Below are 24114 nucleotides of genomic sequence, written 5' to 3'. Positions count from 1 at the left end.
TGAAATAAAATTAAGAGTGACACCACTCTGTGTCCAGGGGGGAGAAAGGGAAAAAGCCACATGGGCCTTGGGTTCTGGTAAAGTATGATCTTTAAAAGAACAGTCCCTGAAATTTCGATTTTTGAATTTTGAAAGATATATTTATTGAAGTAATTTTAGCAATATGAAAGCAACTCTCAGTCAATTATACACTGGCTTTGCTATTCTGAAAAAAAGAGTTTAGACTGTAAATGTGGATGCAGCAAAATGTAAGAAATTGGTATCTTGAGGTTTTATAAATAAATGTAAAGTAGTTATATTTTGATGCCACGTCATTGTCTATAATTATACACTGTACATCCAACAAATGAGGAGAAGATAGCCAGCGTGCCAGCTTGTGAATGTATACACATCTTTTTTTCATAACCAATGCGAGGGGTTTGGCAACTGGGTAAATCCAAGCTGAAGCAGAGAGGCTTTGAGCTTCTGATCCAAACCTGTCACTCATCTCTACACACCACCGGCCTCAGGGGATAACTGCTGATCTATGGCACACACACACGCACGCACGCACGCACACACGCACACACGCACGCACACACACACACGCACGCACGCACACGCACGCACACACGCACGCACGCACGCACGCACGCACGCACGCACGCACACACGCACACACATACAATAGAGAAGCCTATTTTAATTGTTGCTTTTTGTTAAGACATAAAAAATTCTAGGAATAAAAATGTAGATTCAAACCTTTTTGATGTCTAACCCCAAAGCTTATCAAAGTGAAAACTGTTGATGTTCTGATTCACTCTTACCGTACTTAAGCTTTTTGTGCTATATCAAATACAGTTTTACAAAAGGCAAGTTATCAATTTCATTCCTCTATATTAACATTTGTTAAAAAAATATTCTCTGACAAAGCAAAGATCCTCAGAAGAACCTCCAACCCTTGAGTTTTCAAAAGCCTACTTTTAATCACTGACGCCGGTAAGTCTATTCTGTAATAAAAGGAGACATTATAAAGAGACGAGAGAGAGAAATATGAATACACTGTGAAGCAGAGGGAAGAAAAATAGTTTAAAGGATAAAAAATAAATATAAAATTTAAACGATACATGAGCCCACAAAATGAAAATATATCATCAATGCACGTAAAAACTATATGACTAAAGCAAACGTGAGGAGAAGGGGAACAAAAAGCAATTTTGAGAGATTCATAACAACCACCAAAGCAAGTATCCCCTTATACATCAGGGATTGGCATTAACATTAGGCCCAAGGGAAAACTTTGTTTTTACTATCCTCTCTATCTTGACACATCATAAAACTTGTGAGAACAAGGAGGGCCGGTCAGAAAAAATCTCACGACATCTTTACGACACGATCTGTGCAGCAGCACATCTTCACATGCCTCTCAGATCAGAAACGGTGATTGACGAGCAAAAACAATCATCTGTGAGAGATGACAGTCACTGCAGTCATCACATCGCTGTGGTTTTATTGCTGCTGCGTTTGAATGACACATCCGACACAGAAACATACACAGACACCCACTGTGTGAGCCTGCATGTGTGTAAACGTGATGTATGTACGGATTGAAAACTCCAAAAAGAGTCAAATATTAACCCATAGATAACAACAGATTTCTATTTTATTTTACCTTTATTTTACCAGCTAGTCTCATTGAGATTTTGTGATCTCTTTTTCAAGAGACACCTGGGTACATCAATGGCAAATAAAATAATAAAAACATTGAAGTAACAGACATCAAAAACACAAAGTAGATGCATGGCCAATACACACAAAAACATTATACAAACACATTAAAAGTCAAGTCAGGTGTCCAATGCACGGCTATTAACATAGACAACTGATTTAGATTCATCCTCTCTTTCAGCATCCTTTTAAATTCCACTAGAGTGACCAGATCACTCAGACACAAGTCAGCCTGTAGTGTGTTCCAAGAAGAGGGGGCGGAGTACCTAAAGGCCATCTTACCTGTGCGGACCTTAGGTACAGATAGCAATAACAGGTCAGACGAGCGTAGGCTATAGCTACCGATGTTGCTTGAAACTAGAGTGCATAGATAGGAGGGGAGTAGACCAAGAATGGACCTATATGGTTGTCGATCAAGGTTAAACCATGATCGACAACCCAAAACATTTAAGGCAGTTTCCTCTCAGTTCTACATGTTCGGTCTTGTCTTTATTACTGACCTTGCAAAGCTAGTTAATGGCCATAATTGGATTACTGTACTCCTATCTCTTGGGTTAAGTGTGTTTAATATACAAGAAAATGATTAAATTATATCCTGAAATGCTTTTTATGGGTAATTTGTTCAGAATTGCAGAACACTAATCATTCAGTGAATTGATTTTTCCCCAACAGCTGTCATTTTTGTGTGGGAGAATATAGGCCACATATATATATATATATATATATATATATATATATATATATATATATGTTCCATCTCCATCTCTCTCTCTTGCTCTCGCCTACTAGCTCTCCTTAAAGCCTCATAAATACACATGATCCATACCTACCTCAAGGTAAGGTACAGGGGCGATGGAGGGGAAGGGGTATTCCCTCAGCTGTCTCTCCTCATCTAGAAACTTGCCAGCCTTGCCGTTGTAAGCCGGCTGGAACAGGCCATAGTTGAGTACATCCTTCAGGCTCTGGTTGAGGGTACACAGGATACGCTGCTTGGACAGCCAGATTGGAGCATCCACGTTGAATTTCATGCATTTCTGTAAAGGTAAGAACGAAGAGGGAAGAAGAAGGTTAAGGACATTCAATTGTTCTAATATCGCACTTCACTTAAGTAAAACGAAAGAGACAGACTGAGAGTGTTTTTTTATTTCAACATTTCAGTGTTGAAAAATATGCACTGGAATATTTAGTGGGACCTATTTCATAGGAGAAACATTTATTAAACTTCCAATGTCACGCCCTGGGGAAAAGCTAGGCCTTTTTATTATAATAAGCAATTCACAAAGGTATGGTAGTATTTCACCGTCATCCATTACTTCTCACAAAAGGTCATCTGAAAAGCAGTTCTCGTTACCATATTCAAGTAAACAAAACCATAATAAAGCAGAAAGCTCCCGTAGAAACACTCTTCTTCAGACTGACATTTTTCAACAACATAAATTTGAGTCTGCGTGTGAGTGTGCATTATTCATGCTCTGGAAATTAAGCTGAGCAGAATCTCTCTTGTTCACCGATAGCTTCAGCTCTAAGCTGTCTCGGGTCATAAACCACACAGTTCAGAGGTGTAGATGCCCAAGGGAAATATCTGTGAACAATAAACCTACTTGGTTAACTAATGCGCTCTATAACACATTGTAAGGGTAACTCAGACTGCAGCGTTCCTCTTAATGGTACCTCCGCTATTATCAAACAGGAGAAAGGTTTGTTACCTGTTAAATGAAACTCAATTCCACTCTTAGAATAAGTAACTATGTATTTCCCAGTCTTTCCAGAGCGTTAAACACTGAGGTTATTGTGGATAGGTTGAGCACTTCCCACTAGTTACCACATTGTGGAGCCTGAACCACAGAAGGTAGAGTGAGAGTGAAATGAAGAGGGAGTGTGTAACCCACAAGTGATAAATCAATCAAGCGCTGACTGCATTATCGATTCCAAAAGCACAACTCTACCCTGCTCACATGTGTTTCTGACACTCAGGGACGAAGCTCGGGAACAAACACTTCTCATTGCAACATAGGAAAACGTCCTGAAATGACACATAGATAAGATAAGAGAAGATAATCCTTTATTTATCCCACAATGGGGAAATGTACAGTGTTACAGCAGCAAAGAGCAAAGATGGCAAAACAAAAAGTGAACACAGTACAATTTAAATAAAAAAAGAAAAATTAAAAATGTACAAAAAAATAGATAGATACCACAATATAGATTTTAAAAAATAGATCAGCTGAGCTGCAGTTTTGACGCCCGGAAGAAGATGCAAAAACACAGCTCTAGATTAAACATCACTGCATTCATTTGAAAAAGCCATTCTGCTAGATAGATATAGAAAACAGTGTATAGTAGGTGTAGATAAAAAATAGCATGTAAGATTTGCATAGTGTTACTAATGCCGTAAAAAATTTGAAAAAATGATCTAATGAACACCGAGGAAAACTAAAGAAGACACAATGTTCTGGTGCTCGTAACAGTTTTAAAGGGATCATGTAGAATGGAGGTGATAGAAGGTGATGAAGTTTGGTTCAGTATGCTATTAGAGCACAAAGAAGCAGCAGCAGTGCTACTGATACAATGAGTTCTACTGATAGAAAAATATGGTCAGACTCCGGCTTGAGACTTAGAGGAGATGATGATGATGATGATGGGAGCTCATGTATTCATTTCAACTTCCTGGTTTGTTAAAAAAATCCTTGAGAAGCTGTTTCCAGGTCTGAATCTCTCATGAGAGAGAGCGTGTGTGATGATGTCATCAGTAAATCAAATCTAAACTCTTACTAAGAAAATCTCCAGTCTGAAATAAAAAGTATGTTCTATATGCTGCTCATCACAAACTTTCTCATTCTTCATCTCTCTGGTGGGAGGCTCTATCGGAGTTGATTTTCATGCCGTGGAAGATATACAAAACTGCGGAGAACTTATACACTGTTTCTGCCTACAGCGACTTAACTTTTTTAAACAGGAAAGAAAGTTGGACAGCTCAATATCACAACCCTCAAACTATTTTTGGCAAGTTAGATGTAAACTAGATCAATACCGGTGTTGCTTTTGCACTGGCAGCGCTCAAGGTGCTTCTCATAGACGTTTACTGTTGCTAGGTAATGACAGTTGTCTCACGGCACTTTCCGCTTCCCTTGGACGCTTAGTCTGTTTCATATTGCTCTGTTTGCTCAGGATTTTCTCTTACTCAAGGACATTTTTACAAAGAATACATAAAGAAATAATGTAAAGGACTTGTTTCCTTTTCAGCACTAAGCCTGGAAATTGTTACGCTAAAAAAAAACAAGTCTGGGTTCATGAGATAAACTGTGACATGGATTAGTTTCTTCTCTGACACAGTTGTTGATAAAGTTGACATGACACGGTTGTATTATAAAATGTTGTTTAGCATTCAATCACAATCCGTACACAAAACATCTGACTTTTCAAAGAATTCAATGTTTGTGTTCATATTTATTTTTTGTAGTTCTATCTCATATTTAAATGTCATTATGAGCTGGATGAACATTTCAAATATACTTGAATGAAACCTTTATTGCCCCTAGGGGAATTTTATCTTGCACCAAGAGCATGATAACACAAAAAGAGACAAAAGACATCAACAACCACACTGCCAGCACATACTAACAAGAATCATTTAAATACACCATTACAGCCTCACATGATTACATGCACTGTAAGGAGTGTCATGTAGCAAGTTCAGTAAAGTGCAGAGTGCCAGGTTCAGTTTAATCAGAGCTTATTAAGCAGCTGATTGCTGCGCGGCACAAAGGAAGTGAGGCCTCTTTTAGTCCTCATCCTGGGCATTCTGAACCTGCACCCTGAAGTCAGGAGTTCACACTCGGACCAAAGAGGGTGCTGTGAATCTGCCATGACCTTGTTCTCAAGATTTGGTGTAAACCAGTCCGTCAGGTAAGAAATACTGAACATTTGCATCCCAGTTACCTTGCCGCCTTGTTGAACAACCTTGTTCAGCTTGTTCTTGTTTTGTACGGACAGTGCTACTTAATGTTTACACAAACAAGATTATATATTATTATTATAATATATTACTTATGTGCATGCAAATTTTAAGGTGGTGATATGGTTACTTTACAGAGACGATTAAGATGCAAGCATACATAGATTTTTTAAATAATATCTTCAGAAGAGCTAATTAATCATTGCTTTTACAACAGGCTGTTTAGTAGAGGTGAAAGTCATGGCAGTAGCCCTAAACACTCACTAACAAAATGTCCTTGTTTGTTATTAGCCTTGTTTAGGACATGAAAGTGACAAAACTCAATGAAAAATACTCACAGCTAGCAAAGTGACTTTCAAGAGGCACTTAGAAATAACAGAAAGTGAAAACTGATGCATACTATATATACATTTAAGAGGATGCCTCCTTGTCTCAGCCTACAAGTTTCTTGAGGGGGACATAAACTGCACTTAAAAACTGACTTTGAACAAAATGCTTTACTTTCAGGATTAATGTAGAGTCTGTAAACTGAGCACATGGTATCAGTGCAGAATGATACATAGAAATCCCTAGACACACTTACATTATACTGCGAATAAAAATATGCATCTTCTAGCTCAGATTTCAAAATAAAAAGTTATCAAATAAAAAAAATAATAATAATGCTTGCTGACAAACATTTTGTATTGAACAGCTTGGAGTGAGGCCTGGCTGATCCCATAAGGCTCTCATATAAGATAAGATAAGTTACCGCTTTAGAGCGAATAACATTTAAGTCAGTCCAGGCTGGCTTCAAATCGAGTTCCAAGGTGGGCTTCAGTTTTTCCCTTCAGCACATAAAGTCCTTGACTTAATGATGTTTCTAAGATGAGCTTAATCTCTCTATTATCTGTAAATCTTAATGTCTACACTGCCCTTCAGTCTGAGGAGTGTGATACTATTAAAACGCAGAGTATCAGAAAGTTATTGAAAATGAAGCTTTCAGGTGATGTCTTTTATTGTGTTGTAATGGTGGTGTAGTGTCTTGAGATATTTACCTTCATTTAAAATTAGAGAAGCTGTTAAATATATTCTTCGTAATATTTTTTCATATTAATGTATGTGTGTAGAGGTTTCACAGCAGCAAAAAAATCATAACTAAAACTGTTTCCATTTTACAGGACTCCCCAGAGATGAATGATAAACTTTTATCATCCAAAATAAAATGTTGAGCACAGCTCTGTTGGAGCTCAGGATGATTAATGAGCTCCACTGATGGTGTTGGGACCTTTTAGATGGGTAGAAAATGTATTTAGTTTGTAAATCTACGATTCTGGGACGACCCTGTTGGCCTGTCCTGAGATCTAAATCCTTGATGAAGTTACAGCACAGTCTGTTGTAAATAAACACAACACCCACCACTCCCGGGGAGACGCACTGATAGTTTTCTGGTGGGATCACAGCAGGTGTCTAATCAACTCAAAAATACCTGCTACCCATCCAATATGCATGCTGTGCATGTGAATACACATTAATTGTTCAAGCCTTATTTACAAAAACATCATAACATAAACACAGACTTTAACATAAATAAGTCAGTCCTTTTCTCCAAATGCAGTAAATGCTCAAATCTGAGTCACAAGTCCTAAAAATCGGGGCGAGTCCTTGATTAGGGTACTACAACACTATGTAGAGGTAGAAACTATGACATGATTTCAATCACACACCCAAAACTTAGACTGTTAACAAACTCATATAGTGACTGTGTCAAGGATTGAGAACAAACTGGACCCAAGTGCAGATGCTTAACAAAAACTATCTTTTTTAACAAAAAGGTTAGATGCAAAATGCAAAACAAAAACATACAAGAACAAAATCCAAAAAGGGAAAACAAGGAGTAACAAGGAAACACTGGAGAAGAAGACAACCAGCATACACTCACATACAAACTACAACACTGGCAACTTACAACAATAAGCTGGCAAAACAAAGGAAAGAACACAGAGACTAAATAAAGACAGGGGTAATCAAACACAGGTGAGACTAATAACACAGGTGAAGACAATGAGGGTCATCAACACGGAGGGAAACACACAGAGGCAGGAATACAATACAAGAAACACTGAGGACAGCTACAAACTAAATAATGAAACACTAAAAGACACACAGAACTCAAGAATGTAACAAAGAAACACAAGGATAAGAAACTACAAAATAAAACAGGCAACACTAAAGACTAAACTATGAAACATTAAGACAAAAACACACAAGGGAAACAAGCAACACGAGGATGGACAGGTGAAATTAAAACATAGAAACCTAAACGCTGAAAAACAAAACTAAATGAGACCAAATCATGACACACTGTACATTTATCTAATTACACATTTGTAGTTGTTCTGTTGTGCTAAGCATCCTTGGTTTTAGATTTCAAGGTGGCAGTACAAGATATACGTTTATATAACAGAGGGTCCTTGAGTCTGCTTGTCATTGTTAATCTGTCCGTCATTGTGCTCGGTGTCTTTTTTTCCGTCAAATTGAGTTCGCTTTAAACACACTGTGTGTTTAACACTGTGCGTAACACAGCATGTTATTTATATTGCATTGTATGTGTTAACATGCTTAAGCACAAGTTGAGGAGTGATGGTTCATAACTGTCCTTCATCACAGTGTCAGAACAGAAATGTTCATATCTTGAGTATCACAATCTGTCGTCGCACTCCTCAACTTTTTTGTTTCTCTTTGATACATTCTTCTCCAGTTGCCAACAACATCCATACATGTATACTTCATTCAAGTTTTTTTTACTAAACATTTAGAATTTGCACATCTATCGGGTCTGAAGGTGGAGGGGATGTTTACTTCAGCAGGTATAATTAAAGTGTCATGGTTGGGACTCTTGGTTGAATTTTGTGATGTAATATTTAGTGTTGTGATATTATTCTGGGGTATTTTCTGTTTTAGGATTTTGGTTGTTTTCTATGCTTTGAGTTTTGGTGCAGAGGCTGAGGTGCTCATTGGGCACAGCTGAGACTCATCAGGTGCAATCAATAGCTGCTGATATACTCCCTATCAAGACTGCTCCTCTGGTTGCCAGTTTGTGCCTGCTACTTTAACGTTATGTTTGCTCAAAAATTAATGCAAGTATTTCTAGTTTTCCTCAGTGCTTTGCCAGTGATCTAACGTTGTGTCTCCCAGTGACTCCTTCCAGTAAGCCACAGCCCCTCTCCAGCAGCACAAGTCTACCTACAGCACCAACATAAGTACCCTTGTCACCAGGATTCCCGTGAAGTCTGTAACAAATCCCTTACACCCATCCCCACTCATCTGAGCCTCGCTTTTGGGTCCAGCTTTAGTGATCGTCACACGAACTGGTTCAGCAATGATCAACTCAAGGAGCCCCGGTGGGCAGTCATCATCAGATGCTCCATGAGATCATAAACTCACTATGCAGACTAAGCACAAGTGGAATTACTCTAAACTCTCAGCTCAATCATCTCACCTGTCAGATGCCAGCCTCTGAAAAAAATCCTGCGTGGAGTTCTGTTGTCTCTCCTGCCTATGCTACCTCCTCTCCTCCCCCCAGAGAGCCATGTGGTCATTTTCCTCTACAATGTTCACTAGTTTTTTTTTTTTTTCCTCTGATAGCTCTAAAATAGAAAATCTGCTGCTCTTACTAATTTTTCTTCTTGTTTCTCTTTTTAAAATGCACAAGATTTTTGACCATCCTGTTCAGGGGACAAGAAGCTGCTAAACGTCTCCTACCTTTACGACAGGGAACTTCAGGGGAAGCAGCTTATTCTGTTGATTCTGCGTTTTGGAGTGGGTGGGATGGGCTGGCACTAACGGGGGTTTACATAAAGGGTTTATCAGATGAAATAAAAAATGTACTAGCTTTATGTGACAAGCCTTTCTCACCAGAAGGGGTTATTGTCTTGACCATTAAAACAGATAACAGACTGAAGGACAGACATATGGAAGGAGCAGTGAGTTAGGAAGTCTGGCCATTTCTGTCCCTCCTGCTGAAAGAGCTGGCTAATCAGCGAAGGAGAGCGAGACCGCTTTAGTACAAAGAGCCCCCAAACATATAACTATACCTGCTACCATCCAGATTTGACTCAGTTCCATTCCTCTCAGTATTTTAGGTGATTCCTGTGCTAATGACAACTTCATCGATACTGAACTAGTTAGACAGGTTTTCCTTTGGGGCGCGGTCACACTGGCCATCTGTACCGTGCCGTATTTAAGCACAATTGGCCCCCAGCTGCACCATTCCCACGCTGGCCGGCACGGCCCGCGGTCACAGTACACAGGACTATCTGTAGCTAAGCACGATTTTACAGAATGTCGTAATACAACACATGCACACTTTATGTTATTATGAAGCGTGCTCAGTTGACAAACAGGCGGACCCGAGAGAAGCACGGCCCGGAGCGGTCACACCGGCCAGTGTGACCGCTCCCTTAGAGGCTCTCGAGTTGCCTTAAGTACTAAATGCTCTGGATGGCAGATCGATTGCAACTGTTCCCATAACCCTACATACACCTGGACACAGGGAGAAGATCCAGCTCTTTGTTACCTGTGGTTCTTTTTCTCCCAACAACTACAATAACTGCAACTACATAACCCCTAAATAGACTGGTCCACCTCATCCATCTCCAGTTGGAGCAGGTTTTGTCACTCTAACTGCTTGCACACAGCCATTACACTTCCTGTCCCTCAGAGAACCCCACTCCAAAACCTCCTGATCTGTCCCTAGAGTCCCCGGAGAATCATGATCCACAATTAGTGCTCAGAAAGTACTTGACCCCTATCCCTTCCTCCTCACCTTCCCTAAGACTGTGCAATCAACCTCCTCCCTGGTGCCACCTTGCATTCTAGTCGCCTTTACAACCTGTCCTGAGAGTGAGGCTATGGAGAAGTACACATCTGACCCATTCGCTGTTGGACTCATTTGCCCCTCTTTGTCCCCTGTCGGAGATGGATTCTTCTTTGTAGCCAAGAAAGACAAGATTGTATGCTCCTGCATGGACTACCGGGGTCTTGATGATATCACAGCCAACGAGCATTGTGCGTTCCTGTTACATGCAGGTAATTCTCCCGCAACCTAATAACTCCATTTTGACTTCAGATAAGAATGTAGTGCAATGCAAAATATCTTGGGGCTGCTCTAACTGGATCCATGATCAGGTGTCCTCAGTTGGACACTGGCATATGTAAGAGGGGGGGCAGGGTAATGAATTTATTACCAGAGCACAAAATGATAAACACCACCTGAGCAGAGTGTCTCCACTGTCTACTATGGAACTTAACTACACTTACAAAACCCACACACTTTTGAGAAAATGGTCTCGGCTTGACAGATGGATCTGGAAGTTGTGAGACCCAGAGAAGGTGGTTCTCGGTGGTGAATATGTCATTTTGTGATGATAGGGAGTAATGTTCAACTGCAGCTAAGAGTGTGTTAGTTCAACCTGGACCAGCTGGGATGGCAAAGCACAGTGGGTCAGTAATAAAACCATTATTTTAAAAACCATTATATTCTAGACCACACACCACGAATAGTAACAAACAAAACAATTGCTTTTTGAAACACTGAAAAATTGGTATCAAGTCCCACAAAGGATGAGGGGAAAGTGAGGCAGGTCACTACAATATAAGACCCCAAGGAAGACTCAGAGGTCTTGCTGCTTAAAGGTCCCATATTCTTCTTCTGGTTTTATTATTAGTTATTAGGTCATTATTGTAGCTTTAGAAATATGAACACTCTATTTCCAACCCCTATCCAGATACCATTGATGTGCCTCCCCCCTGCAAATTTGTGTGTGTGCTTGGGTGTGTGTTTTCTCGTTTTAGGGCATATTGCTTCCTTAGAAAATGTCAGATATGAATTAAAGGTCCCATATTCTTCTTCTTCTAGTTTTATCTGCCCTTTAGTGTGTTTTCCAAGTGTCCTGTGCATGTTTAGTCACATCTATGTGCAAAAATTCAAAGTCTGCGGAAACACAGCTTCTCCTACGTCCTCCTGTTAGCTGTAGCATTAGCTGCATGTAGCGCTCGGTTCTAGCCCCCCTCGATAACAATTTGTCAGTGTGACGTCTTGTCAGTGTGAGATCACTGATCTGAGCCCATTGGCTCGTTGTGGCCCAGCAGCTCATGTTGCACGCCCGTTAACTTCTGTAGCACGCCCACGATATGCCGTAGCCTGCGGTAGCACAGTAGTGCTAAGGTGCTAATGTTTATGCTACCCTCGGACGGAGCCAGTGGCTGCATTCCAAATATGGTAAAAGGGGCGGAACATTTCCGAGAACCGTGCTGAGCGACTGACCAATTACGGCAGAGCCGCCAGGCCGACCAATCAGATCAGACTTGGCACATGTGGGGACTCTGAACGTGGGCACTTCAGAGCCTTAGAGAGAGAGTCAGAAGAGAGCCGGTGCATGGAGCGGCAGTTCATGAAAACAGACACTTTTTTATAACTTTAGTTATTGTGAACATACTTTAGTAGGTACATAGATTAAATATATGAACCCCAAAAAGAGCAGAATATGGGCTCCTGTGGTTAGTGCACTAAACTGAAACAAAGTCATCTGCATTTTGTGTTTCGCATCTTGAGCAGAAGTCTGTGTAGATGGCCAACCTTTCAGGTTTAGCGGAAGCTGACATTACTTTGTAGAGAACCTTTTGGCAGGACTGAGCCATTTTGAGGAGTTTATAGACAATGATTTGAACATATTGGTAGTCTGACTGCTGAAAGTGTGCTCCTTATATGGACATAAATCTATGCCCTGTCCTTTCCCTGACAGTCAAAAATGCAATTGATGAGTGATATTTCTCTTACTGTCATTTGTGAAAAGGAAATGCAGCCAATAATGCAGCAACAGAGACTGAGCAATCTCACCCCTTACGTTCATCTGTCATGGATTTTAAAGACACAATTGAGGAGTTTGTAGCAAAATTGCATGCTTCTGAAGTTGAAACAATAGCCCCTTTAATACTGCTTCTTTGCTTGATGATGCAGGTTTTTTACTTGTCCTGTTGCTGCTGGGCTGGGTGATAACTTTACTTCATCTTTAATTTCAACACAGCTTATTGAAGAAGTCAACACATTCTCTCAAAGGGGTATTGCACTTTGTGTTTACTAATTAGGAGGGCACTGGATTTACTATTTGTCTCTGTCCATTGATGGGGAGCTGAATTAATGTTGTGGTGACATGTTGTGAAGAGAGGAATACATCAGTGGCATGTATGTAGCTGTCACTATGTGCAAGTGACAGAGATATGTGCTATTGTTAAAATAAAAATTGGACAGGCCCTCAAAAGAAAACAGGAGACGCTTTTCCGAGTATAATGAGCAGGAATGAGTGGTTTATTTGGGGCTTTTTATTCTAAACGGTCATGTATCGGTTATCAAGTCCACACTTTTTTATAACTATTTTATTTAACCTTTATTTACCAAAATAGTCTGATTCAAATCAGAGAGCTGATTTTCAAGCGGGACCTGGTCAATAATAGCAGCAACACAAAGTTTCAACAACATAAACACAACAAATGGTATCGGCCCAAAAAATCCCATATGGGTGGGGCCCTAATTCACACTATATTTTTCTTAAGGTTTGGTGGTGACTGCTATTGCTTCCTTGTATTTGTCTCCTTTGCCACACACACACACACACACACACACACACACACACACACACACACACACACACTTGCCTCTTGGCGTCACTGAAAAAGCACCTTCCCTTAAATTGTCCTAGAGATTTACAGATAACAATATGATTCATCAAAAAAAAGTGCTTTAAATGATTCTCCTCTTTCCCCCCAGTGGCTCCTTTAAACTGCAATGCAGGGCTGACAAGAGTAAATATACATTCAGAGCATGAGAAAAAAGAGTGAGTGGAATTAAAAGATGAAAAAATAGTGACTGAATAAAAGACAGAGGAAGGGAAAGCAGGACTGTGAAAAATACCATCAACATCAATATGGAACATTTTGCAATTATTGAGCCTACGCAGCTTTTTATTTGGTGTTTGTGTTTCTCCCTGACAGTTAATCAAACGGTTCTGCTTGGACTGCGCAGTCACAACAACTTGTGAAAAGCTTTAGTGGGTTTCGTTTGAAATTGTTTTCATTAAAGTGTCCATTCTTGTCTTTGGTAGAAACTTTAAGGCCTTTGGTATTTAAAGATTAAACCAATTAGACTCACACCAACTGTATCTTCTCTCATACTGTAACTACTCTTATTGCGCATTATGTATTGATCATGAATCCTCTTTCTTTTATAATTATAATTTAATCACAGAAGAATTTACTTGCACTGTTGTTAATTTACCGCTCTGTGTGCCTTTGAATTTCCCCCCGGGGACAAATAAAGTTTTTTGAATTGAATTGAATTGAATCTAATTTTTGGTCCACACCAAAGTAGTTTACCTGATTTCAGAATATGTGCGAATAGTTATCTACAGTTAAAATCGATTGACGGGCGCTCTGCAGCTGAGAGTGCCCATATTTGTAACCTAAAAGGTTACAAAACTGTAGTTGCCCACAAGTAGGTGGAAGCGGCGGTCATGTTTTTTCAGGCCACATGGAGAAGGCAGTGAAATAAATCGAGCAGTCTGAGCGTCTGCATGTTGTAAAACAAGCCAGGAAGGTTTTTGGTTTTCAAAATTGGGAATAATGAGACCTATTGACCAAAGGATCATTTAACAACTGAGACGTATGTCAACAGGTGCTTTATCATACCCACATTGAATTTTGACATTCTTTTTATATATGCTGTGTAGATTGAAGTCATACATTTCGAAGACCTTAGTTTCTACACATTATTCAGAAAATATTGAGAAAACTGGTGAGTGAAGATTTAAAGTATTTTGTTTCTGGCTGCAGAAGATTCCACCACACTAATAAAAAAATATGGAAAGGTCAAGAAAACTCAAATGCATGTTTATATCTGTTTGCCTTAAAGTTTGTGTAAGTTAACACTTGCTGCCTACATTATTTAGAATATAAGAAAGTTGACAGATAAGGTAGGCGGCAAGAGAAGTGTCAGGAAATGAGGGAGCATCTGTTTCTCTCGTTTTTCAGCTTAATGCTGTGAGTTGTCATGTAAACACAGCAAAACATCCATGAAAACAAATCAGGACATATTGGGACACTTTTCACTTGTCAAAGCAGGAAAATCCACGATGTAACATAACGTAAAGGATGGATCCATTCAGTTAAGTAAGATGAAAATGGCTCAGCTAAACGCACTGCAGCTTCATAAGTGTTATTAATGCCACCTGTGAATTTATGCCAAGAGTCAAAATATCTTTCCATTTTCAGAAGATAGTAACCAGCTAACAGCTGAAGTGTAAATTACTCAACATTGCTTGGTGACAGATGCAGAGGCAGTGTTTGGATGCCTGAAAACACTGTAAGTGCATGTGTGTCACATAATGTTAAGCCCGGCTCACTCTGCAGGATCATCGGGCCGATTTGAGCTCCGATTCTTCCCGACAATCTCAGGGTCTCTCCCGACTCGAGGCTGCTCGGACCCGATTATCTGTTCAGATTATCTCGTAGAGTGAGCGGTCCAAAGATCCAATCTTAACGTCCCCGATCTGCCCGGCGATCGTCGGGGACGCCCCGATTTATTTCAAACATGTTTAATATTTAGAATTTAAAATCTTAACGATTACATCATGAAAGGGTCCGGCAGAAGTTGTGTGTGACTACAATATAATCAGACAAGGGAGGACTGTAGTCATGGCGACCAGCGGCAGGACGCAACCCGGTACAGATCATCTGTCTCCATATATCTACGATTGTATCAACTTTTCTATATCCTACAACAACTTCCACTTCCTTCTTCTTTCACCAACCCGCGTCCTTTGTTTTTTTCAAATTAAACTTTATTAACAATTGTCAACGCTCCATCCTGATTTCACTCGTATAGTGTGAGCACGTCAATCTCAAGGTCTGGTCGGGCGTCGTAAACGATTCAGTCGTACAGTGTGAGCTGACATGACACCCCGACTTTTATACAGTCGGGGGGAAATCGTACAGTGTGAGCCAGGATTAAATCCCTACTGAATTGGTGAGTGAGTGAAATCCTTTCTAAACAGCAATGTTTAACCAGGTTTAATTATTTCGCTTTCTAGGAAGCCTAGATCTTGAGTCTACAACACCACAACCAGCCCCAAGCAAAAAGTACTTGACCAATCAAGTCAATGTTGACATGTAGCAGCTTGCTCTCTTTTACTTGTTGTTTTTTGTCATTTATTGTACACAATGATGTCATATATGGACAGTTTTTATAGAGCTTCAGCTTCAGAGTTTCCAGTTCTGCAGATGTGAGGAATCGTTCCCTTTGTTAGATCTAATCCAAGCCACTCTGATGATTGAAAGGTGTGCAGCAACAACTCTGGGTCGCTTAGACACAGGTCAAATGTCATATTTAAATACACATACTTCAACTGTATGTTTACACCTGTTTATGAAGATTGTTGTTGTGCTTTATGTGTAATCTCTTAATCATGTTTGTTTCACTCCCAGAGAATGCTGCATACCCAAATTTGGGTATGCAGCAAGGCAAGAAGAAACAGAAAGACATTCCTCCATGTACTGAAGTGCATACAGATTGATTGTAATAAATCGTCGTCTCTTTTGGCTTAAGTGAAATACTTAACGTTTTGTCTATTGGTTGATGATTATGATATTAAATTAGATATTGAAGGTTTAAGACTTTTGGATTCAGAGAAACTGGAATTAATGTATATTTTGACTTTTTTTTGCAAATGATAAGATGTAAATGATCCCTGATGAAAATAGTTTATTTCAGCTCTAGATTCTATGTAATTCATCATAAATCCATTAATGGCTTGCTATGGTTACATGTCCTTGTCATAATTTAAGATTGTAGAATTTTTTTTTATCTAGAAACTTATAATGACTAGAAAATAAAACTTGAGCTCCACACAGTCGATGAAAAGAATCACAGCAATTCAGCCTTGGTGCCGTGACACCAAATTGATCTTGGAAGAGAATAAAAAATAAAAGCTAAGGAGAGCTGGAGGGGCTTTTTCCCTTCAGATAAGAGTATATTAGAGCAGAAGAACAAGATACAGCAGCAGGCACATGTTTCAGAGGAGAGAGGGCCAAGTCAGGAGTTTTACTACTCTGTAGAGACGTGGCTGGTCGTGACACTTGAGCTGGAATTTCTCTTAAGAAATGCTGAATCCCATTCTCCTGCCAACATCCATGTGTTGGTTGTGTCCCGTTTACATGTGCAGCAAGTGATGTTTATGACTGTTTTTCTATGTCTTAAGTCATAAATCATAAATCAGACACCCCCAAATATACCACACTTTTCTTCAGCCTCCCTTTATCCTTACACTATTCCATCAAAAGCCTGAAGTCTGTGTTAGTAAATTAGTGACATAATTGAAGGGTCATTAGCAGTAGATTAGAGGCTTGAGGTAGGAGATGACTGTAACTCCCTTTGAGTATGTTGGGACAATGAACAGACTTCATAACTATTGTAGTTGCAATTTCTTCTTGTGTGTCATATAAATATAGGTCATAGGAGCCAACCTGTTCGTTCCTGATGCGTGTCCACTTTAATATACTCACAGATCCGTTGTTTCACTTGATTTCTTATTTTATTCGTAAACAGTTTCCACTTGTTTCAGATTCAAAAATGAATATATCAAAACTCATAACAAAAGGACATGATCAAAAAACATTTGCATCATGGCTCCTAAACCTCCACCACAGTCCACAAACAAAGACGATCTGATTTATTCTCTCCACCTGTGCATCACCCCCAAATTAATTAACTCGGCTCCACCCATAACACAAAATACCTGCCAAAACAAGCCAAAATGAATCCATTATTCTCCATAAAAGTTTCCATGTCAAATTAAATACTTCTCATGAATTAATATTTATTTCTAACAACACAAAAATATGTTCTATTAGCACAAACTTGAATCATACTTCTGAAACTAAAGTGACCATGATTAAAATGGCCTCTACAACTATGATTAGTTTGCATTTTTACCCTAAAGCTATCACCATACTGAACGCCGCTCTAAGGTAATAATAGACCCAGTGTAATGCTTTTGGTTGTTTTTAACTGTATTTGTATTAACTAAAGAAGTGTGATACTGTTAGAGACTACACGCAATTACAATAATACTGTTCTTATCTGCTACCTCAGGTCATGTTGTACTGTGTGTGAATGCATGTTGTTTTGTGTGTGGGGGTGGAGGAGTAGTGCGTGTATGTATGTATGGGATTTACAATCTTACATTTTAAATTTGTTTGATTTTACCTATATTTTACTATCCTGTTTTCTATATACAGTTTTCTACCCTGTTACATTTTTTAGCTCCACTCATGCTGTGCAACAGAATTTCATTGTATTCACCTGTCCTGTACAATTACAATGAACATTGGTAAGGGGAACTCTCTGAGTTTAAAAGAGCTTTTCTCTATATATAAACTCACAATCAAATTTGTATTCATTTCCCTTCATTTTTCAGTCTGTAAAAAAACAATCAAGAGCATAGCGTGATGCAGTCACAATGATGTCACCTATTGGTTTGTCAACTGTTGCATTAACAGCAGACCAACAAAAGATTTACCAAATGAACCAAAAACATAGAAATGTAAAATATATTACTGACAAGCCACAAAAACAAATTGAGAAATAAGTCCTGTAGTCCTGCATGCACATTGTTGACCATTAGTACACTAATTATGAACACATTACATAGAATTTTTAACAAGGTACGTTTACAGGGTGAGGGGTTTTCTCGGAGTGGGAAAAAAACACTATAGAACAAAAGTTCAATTTTGTTCACACAGGTCAACTCAGTCGAAACAAACAAAAACACACATTACATCATTTCACATCTGAATTCAAAACATGGCCCGAAAGGGGGCCGGACTAATTAACATGCATTGTCTGTGTGCAGTTGTTGGTGATTATGCAAGTCGGGATGATGCATGCAGCATGGAACAGGACATGACTATCGTATCTCTGAAGACACAGATGGCATCCAGTCACAATAGAAAGAGACAGGACATTGTTGTTGCCTTTTAGCAAATAGTGATGCATCGGCAAAGAAGTGAAAGGAGAGAGAAGCATAGTGGTAAAGTGAAGTGAAAGAAGAAGAGCGAGGTGCTGAGATGATTGAGTGTAATGACTCTCACACAGCCCTGTTTCCATCTCCCAAGACCTCTGGCTGTCGCTGCCCAGATGACATATGCACTAATTAAGAGTGCAGAGCCTCCTACTGGATGTGGGAATAGCTAAGAGGCCTAACCAATGCCCCCAAAGGCATGATACAGATCACTAGCTAACGTGTTTGTTTTCTTGCTGCTAAGATCATTCAGCGGATGAGGAAACAAGAGAGTAAAAATAACAGATACTGCTGTAAGGTACGCCTGTTAGGTGCTGTGATGCACTTTTGAATGCTCAATGTGCAATTAACTATGGATGAGTCTGAGTTTTGAGTGACAGACAAACGAAATGAAGTGCCTCACTCTTCTCACTTTTTTTTGGATCAGTTTCGCCAGAGGCCAGGACAATATAACAGATGCATTTGTTTCTCTTCCTCAATCTGTGGATCCAGCAAGGGGCAGACTCAGCAACAGAGGTACAAACTAAGACCGTTTCATCTTTTGCTCTTTCATATTTTATAGCACAGTCGAAGCATCAATTAAAAATAGAGGAGCAGCAAAAAGGTAGCACGTTAGATCCTGACGTGAGAATGACATGTTCCTGTCTTCAATATTAAATATATAATACAAATATGCTAATAATTACTATCATTTTTATAGTGTTCAAATACAACTCAATGTATCCACAACCTAAGCCAGTTTCTAACTACACTACATGTTTTGTAGCGAGGTGATAGAACGGTCAATCTGCTAATTCATGATCGAAGAAAAAACCCTCAAGATTCTACAATTCACTGAGCAGACTCTTTTATCCAAAGCGACGTACATCAGAGAGTAAGAACAACACAAGCAAGGATCTAGAAAAAAGGGAACAATGTCAGTAAGAGCAAACGATCAGCTTTGAGTCTGATTGGACACACAGGTGCTGACAGGAAGTGACCAGAGGCAAAGCACAACATTGAGGGCAGTTCTTGAGAGCTCTAATCAGTATAGAAACCATCTTATAAGTCGTCGTTATCAAACAAAAACCATCGTCATTACCATCATCATCATCAATAATATGGAGACCATCATCATTAAGTTAGTAGGTATTCATAAAGAGCTGGCTCTTTAGCTTTTTCTTAAAGGTGCAGAGGGAGTTTGGAAGTTCATTCCAGCAAGATAAACTCAGGTATCAACTAGACAACATTCACAAACATTAGGGAATTAACAAATTAAGATAATAACTTTCTTGACCCTGAGGTTATGCTGATGGTCAAAATAGCATGAAATGGTAATGACAGTGACTGTCTTACACAAAGTGACGAATAAGAACAGAAGATTGGAAAAAAGTCCCAGTTGGAGGCGGTGTCATTCAAAGCACGCTGCTCTAAAGACATGTTCGTTAGACGTTCACTGGTGTGTCACTTAACTGGAGTTTGCCAATAATTTACACAAGTCTCTTCTGCTCTGTTTAGCCTCGTTAGCTATATGCTAAAGAGCTGAGCAATGGATCACTGCCAAATCTTTTAATCTAAGTATTTAAGGAAGTGCTGAAAACGCTGTTTGGCAGCCAGCCTGTATATGTGTTCCTTATTTCTGTCTTTTAACTACAGAGCGTTCTATTTGAGGGGGGAGGAGGTGGAAGTGGCTGGAAGTAAAGCTGGGTCTGTGACAAGATCAAAAATTCAAACTGATTCAGCAACAATTACTTTCAAATACCTTCAAATAATTGTATTCAGTACATTAGATCCATCATATCAACTGCTAATAAAAATGTCCCAGTAATCATCCATCTTGCAGCAGTAAAATTTGTTAAAGACACTGTTGGTGCCAACAAACCACATCCATCTCTTTCCCATCCTCACATCCCCGCAGGGCAGGATCAGAAGTCAACCATGAAACTTTGCTGCTACAAGTGAGCAGGTCATAAGGTCACATGTATGGAGCTATTATTGTGGCAAAACTATTTGAATATGCACACACAGCCTCGCCTGTGAGCCTGAGCTCAGGGCAACAAACCCCCACTAATGTGTTTGCAGATCGTCAGACACACATTTGAAGATATGTGTACACCTTTGTGGAGCTTGCACGGGCAGGAGTGTTGCAAAAGTCACGTGTAAAATGACAGCCAATGGAGAGGCCCGCCTCAGTTGTAAGCGATTATTTTTGTGTATTTTCAGGATTTACAGCTGAAAAAGTTCACTGAAATTAATAAATAGGCTAAGTAAATATTTCTAAATTGGTCTACATATTTGGATCTGTGTGTGCATTTGTGGATCTTTTTACACATTTGTGGATCTGTGTGTGCATATTCAAATAGTTTTGCCACAATATTAGCTCCATACACATGTCGTGTTGGACAAACTAATACAAACAAGGTTTGTCTCCTTTTGTGAACATCACAGTCAGCATCCATTCACATTTGAATATGACAATCATTCACTACAGCGCTGCTCACTCTTTACACTTTAACACACAATCTCTTTGATATGGCCTATTATCAATTAAACACCATGAACAAGTCTCGCTTTCATCTTAAGCTTCACTAGCATCAGGAAACTATCCGTAGATCTATAGTTGACTTTGTAGTCAATCTCCCAATCCCTCAGCATAAAATGAACATCACACCCAAGGGTTTACATCTGAACCATTACCATCTTACACCCCTGAGACAAGGAGGGAAAAATGGGCATTGATTCAATTAACTCGGATTAATGGGCTACCATCAAGTTTGAGACACCTTGAGAGGCAACGCGTGAACACACACTGAACACCATTCACACAGAAAATGCTGAGGCAGGACTTTCTCTAATTATGAACAACGGTGTGTGAGTCATGCTGATCGTTTGATACGAACAGTTGAGCTTAATTTGTGTTGAAGGGGGCATGTTGTCAAGTAAAACACATAGGATAGCCACATTGTGTGTGTGGGGTGAGCTACTTGGAGCAGCAGCAGCAGCGGTGCAACATTATAATGCACAACGACCAAAGAATACATAAAGCAGTGTGGCATTATGGACTGTTTCTTTGCTGCTGACAGACACAAGCGATTATTATACATGTCACTGAACAAATGTCACATGTGAGTAAGAATGTTATAAGAGGCCTTCAGGTCTTCACAAAAGAAAGTGTTTTTCTGATGAGTCATCAATGAGAGGGCCATGACACAGGCTGGAATCTACAGTATGTTCTTCATGCCAATTTAACAATTCGACATTATCGTGGTACAAATAATTAGATATAGATTTTTTTTAACCTTATTTAGCATAATTAAAACAGAAAGAGAGGGGGGGAGAGAGGGGGAGAGAGAGAAAAGGAAAAAGAGAGAAAATACTACATTAAAAGAGGCATGATGTGTTTGTATTAGAACACAAAAAAGGGGTGTATTAGTGTATCCATAGGCAAGGCAGTGGGGCAGAGAATATATATGTGTAGTTCCGACAGCTTCAAATGATGCAGCTTTAAATGCTGATACTCGAGGAACCTTGTGCTTCATCTGCAGAGAACCCTGGACCTGAATCTGTAAAGAGCTAGCAGGCTGTAACTGCTGGTCAGGGGCAGTCGCAGCATTGGGCCCTCGATTGGACTGCAAACTTGTCCTCACTTGCACTCCTGAATACTAAGGTTTCTTGAACTCTCCTCCTTAAACGCCTGTGAAATTCAGGTGATTTAAGTGGCAGATTTCCACATAAGAATAGAGTGTTTTGATTACCTCAGGGGTTTAACTGAAAAAGGTTTCTGTTCCCAGCGCAGACAGAAGGTCGACTGTTAACAAATGACTGTTCATTTTTTTTATTTGTGCCTCCAAAGAGTTGGAGAACTTGAGCATTACCAAAAAAGTACTCATAATGCATGGAGCACAACACACACAATAAAAGGTACAGTACTCAGAACGAGTTTTTGCCTCCACGATACAGTTTTCCTCTTCTGTAAAACTATCTGTGTCTGCCTCAGCCGCTCTTACACACACCGCATTTTAAAAGTACACTTTGTTTTTTCTGCAACAACTCGTGAAGGACCACAGAAGCATGACACAGAGGACTACCCTGCATCTTAACAGCCACCTCAAACCAGTGCAGCACGACGTCTGCAGTCAGCATCACGATGTGAAATGACATTACAGTATGAAATGTAAACGCATTGTATGTACACTGACAGCACTTTTGTCTTTTCAACACAGGTTTTTTTCCTTCACCTAAGCCTCCCTTTTTTTCACATTAGCTTCTGTTTCCTTAAATTTGCATATCATCAGCTAGTTACTCTCAGGGTGTGCCAAGGAGCAGTGCACCCTCGCTGGTTGCCAAGGAAACTTGCTAAAAGACTTCAAACTGGCCAATAGGGCCTGCTGGTTAAAAGTTTTTTCCAACTGTGTGTAATGGCAAATGTGTGTAATGGCATGTTCCTCACTAAACAGATCCACACAGGTGTGTAGCAAAGCTTCAGTTCTTTTTTCATGGATTCCACTCTCAAAGGAAAATTAATTTCTGGTTCAAACTCCATGTGCAAGGAAAACATTATTAAGATATTTCCCCAAAACAAACTAACCACATGTTGTTTTTCAGTGAAAATAAACTAGGCTCCAATAAACTGTTTAAAAAAAAAAAAAAAACTACATGACCTGTCCCTTTTTTAATACTGAAGATGTCCATGGATTGAGAATATCAGGTGTTGTCACAGGGCACAAAAAAAAGCTCAGCTGGAATCACCTGTCAACACAGTCAAGAGTTATCTAACAGGGCTCTAGAATGACAGGATCAGTACGAGTTTGAAGGCTCTTTTGTGGCATGGCTGAATTGTTTTCTCAAGTGTGACTGCTGGAGGCATGTCTGAACCCCGTGTCACCATGCTGACACATCACCTGCCAATATCCCTTGTGTGCTTTTCATCCAATGCTACCATTTTTTACCTCGCTGTCCACCTGCTTCTCTCATGTCAGGCACATCTCTGTGGGAGTGATGTGCTCGCGTTTGAACCCTGGTTACCCATCCGTCAGATGTTACCTTGGTTTTTTTCTTACAATACATCTTTGCTAAAGTGCTTCAAATTTTCATCCACGTCCTTAATATTTCAACTCACATTTTTTCTTTTGAATGTGTGATGCAACTATTGAAAAGCTGCAAAAGTACACTATGTGTACATTAATATTTCCTTTTTTTATCCTTTGCCCTTTAACCCTGTATGGAACAATAACAGTCAGATTTCACTCAGAACATACGTCCTTGTAAAATATGTGAAAAGGGTATGCGACCACACCACGGCAAATCAGTATTTATAATATTTATGCTTTTAACCATCATTGTTTAATAGAGACTTTCATG

The 24114-nt window shown here is 39.6% G+C and overlaps 1 protein-coding gene across 1 annotated transcript in view; it reads right to left on the bottom strand.

The window, feature by feature from the left end:
- Window positions 1-24114, bottom strand: part of shank3a (SH3 and multiple ankyrin repeat domains 3a) — a 167383-nt gene that overhangs the window by 132205 nt on the left and 11064 nt on the right. Inside the window, exon 2 of the mRNA XM_029281382.2 lies at window positions 2538-2741. Coding sequence (XP_029137215.2) covers window positions 2538-2741 — 204 coding nt within the window. The remainder of the gene's footprint in view (window positions 1-2537; window positions 2742-24114) is intronic.

This window comes from Labrus bergylta, chromosome 7 (genome assembly GCF_963930695.1).
Source record: "Labrus bergylta chromosome 7, fLabBer1.1, whole genome shotgun sequence".
Lineage (NCBI taxonomy): Eukaryota > Metazoa > Chordata > Actinopteri > Labriformes > Labridae > Labrus > Labrus bergylta.
Note: the sequence above shows the minus strand (reverse complement) of the source record. Positions and strands in the feature narration are given on the sequence as shown.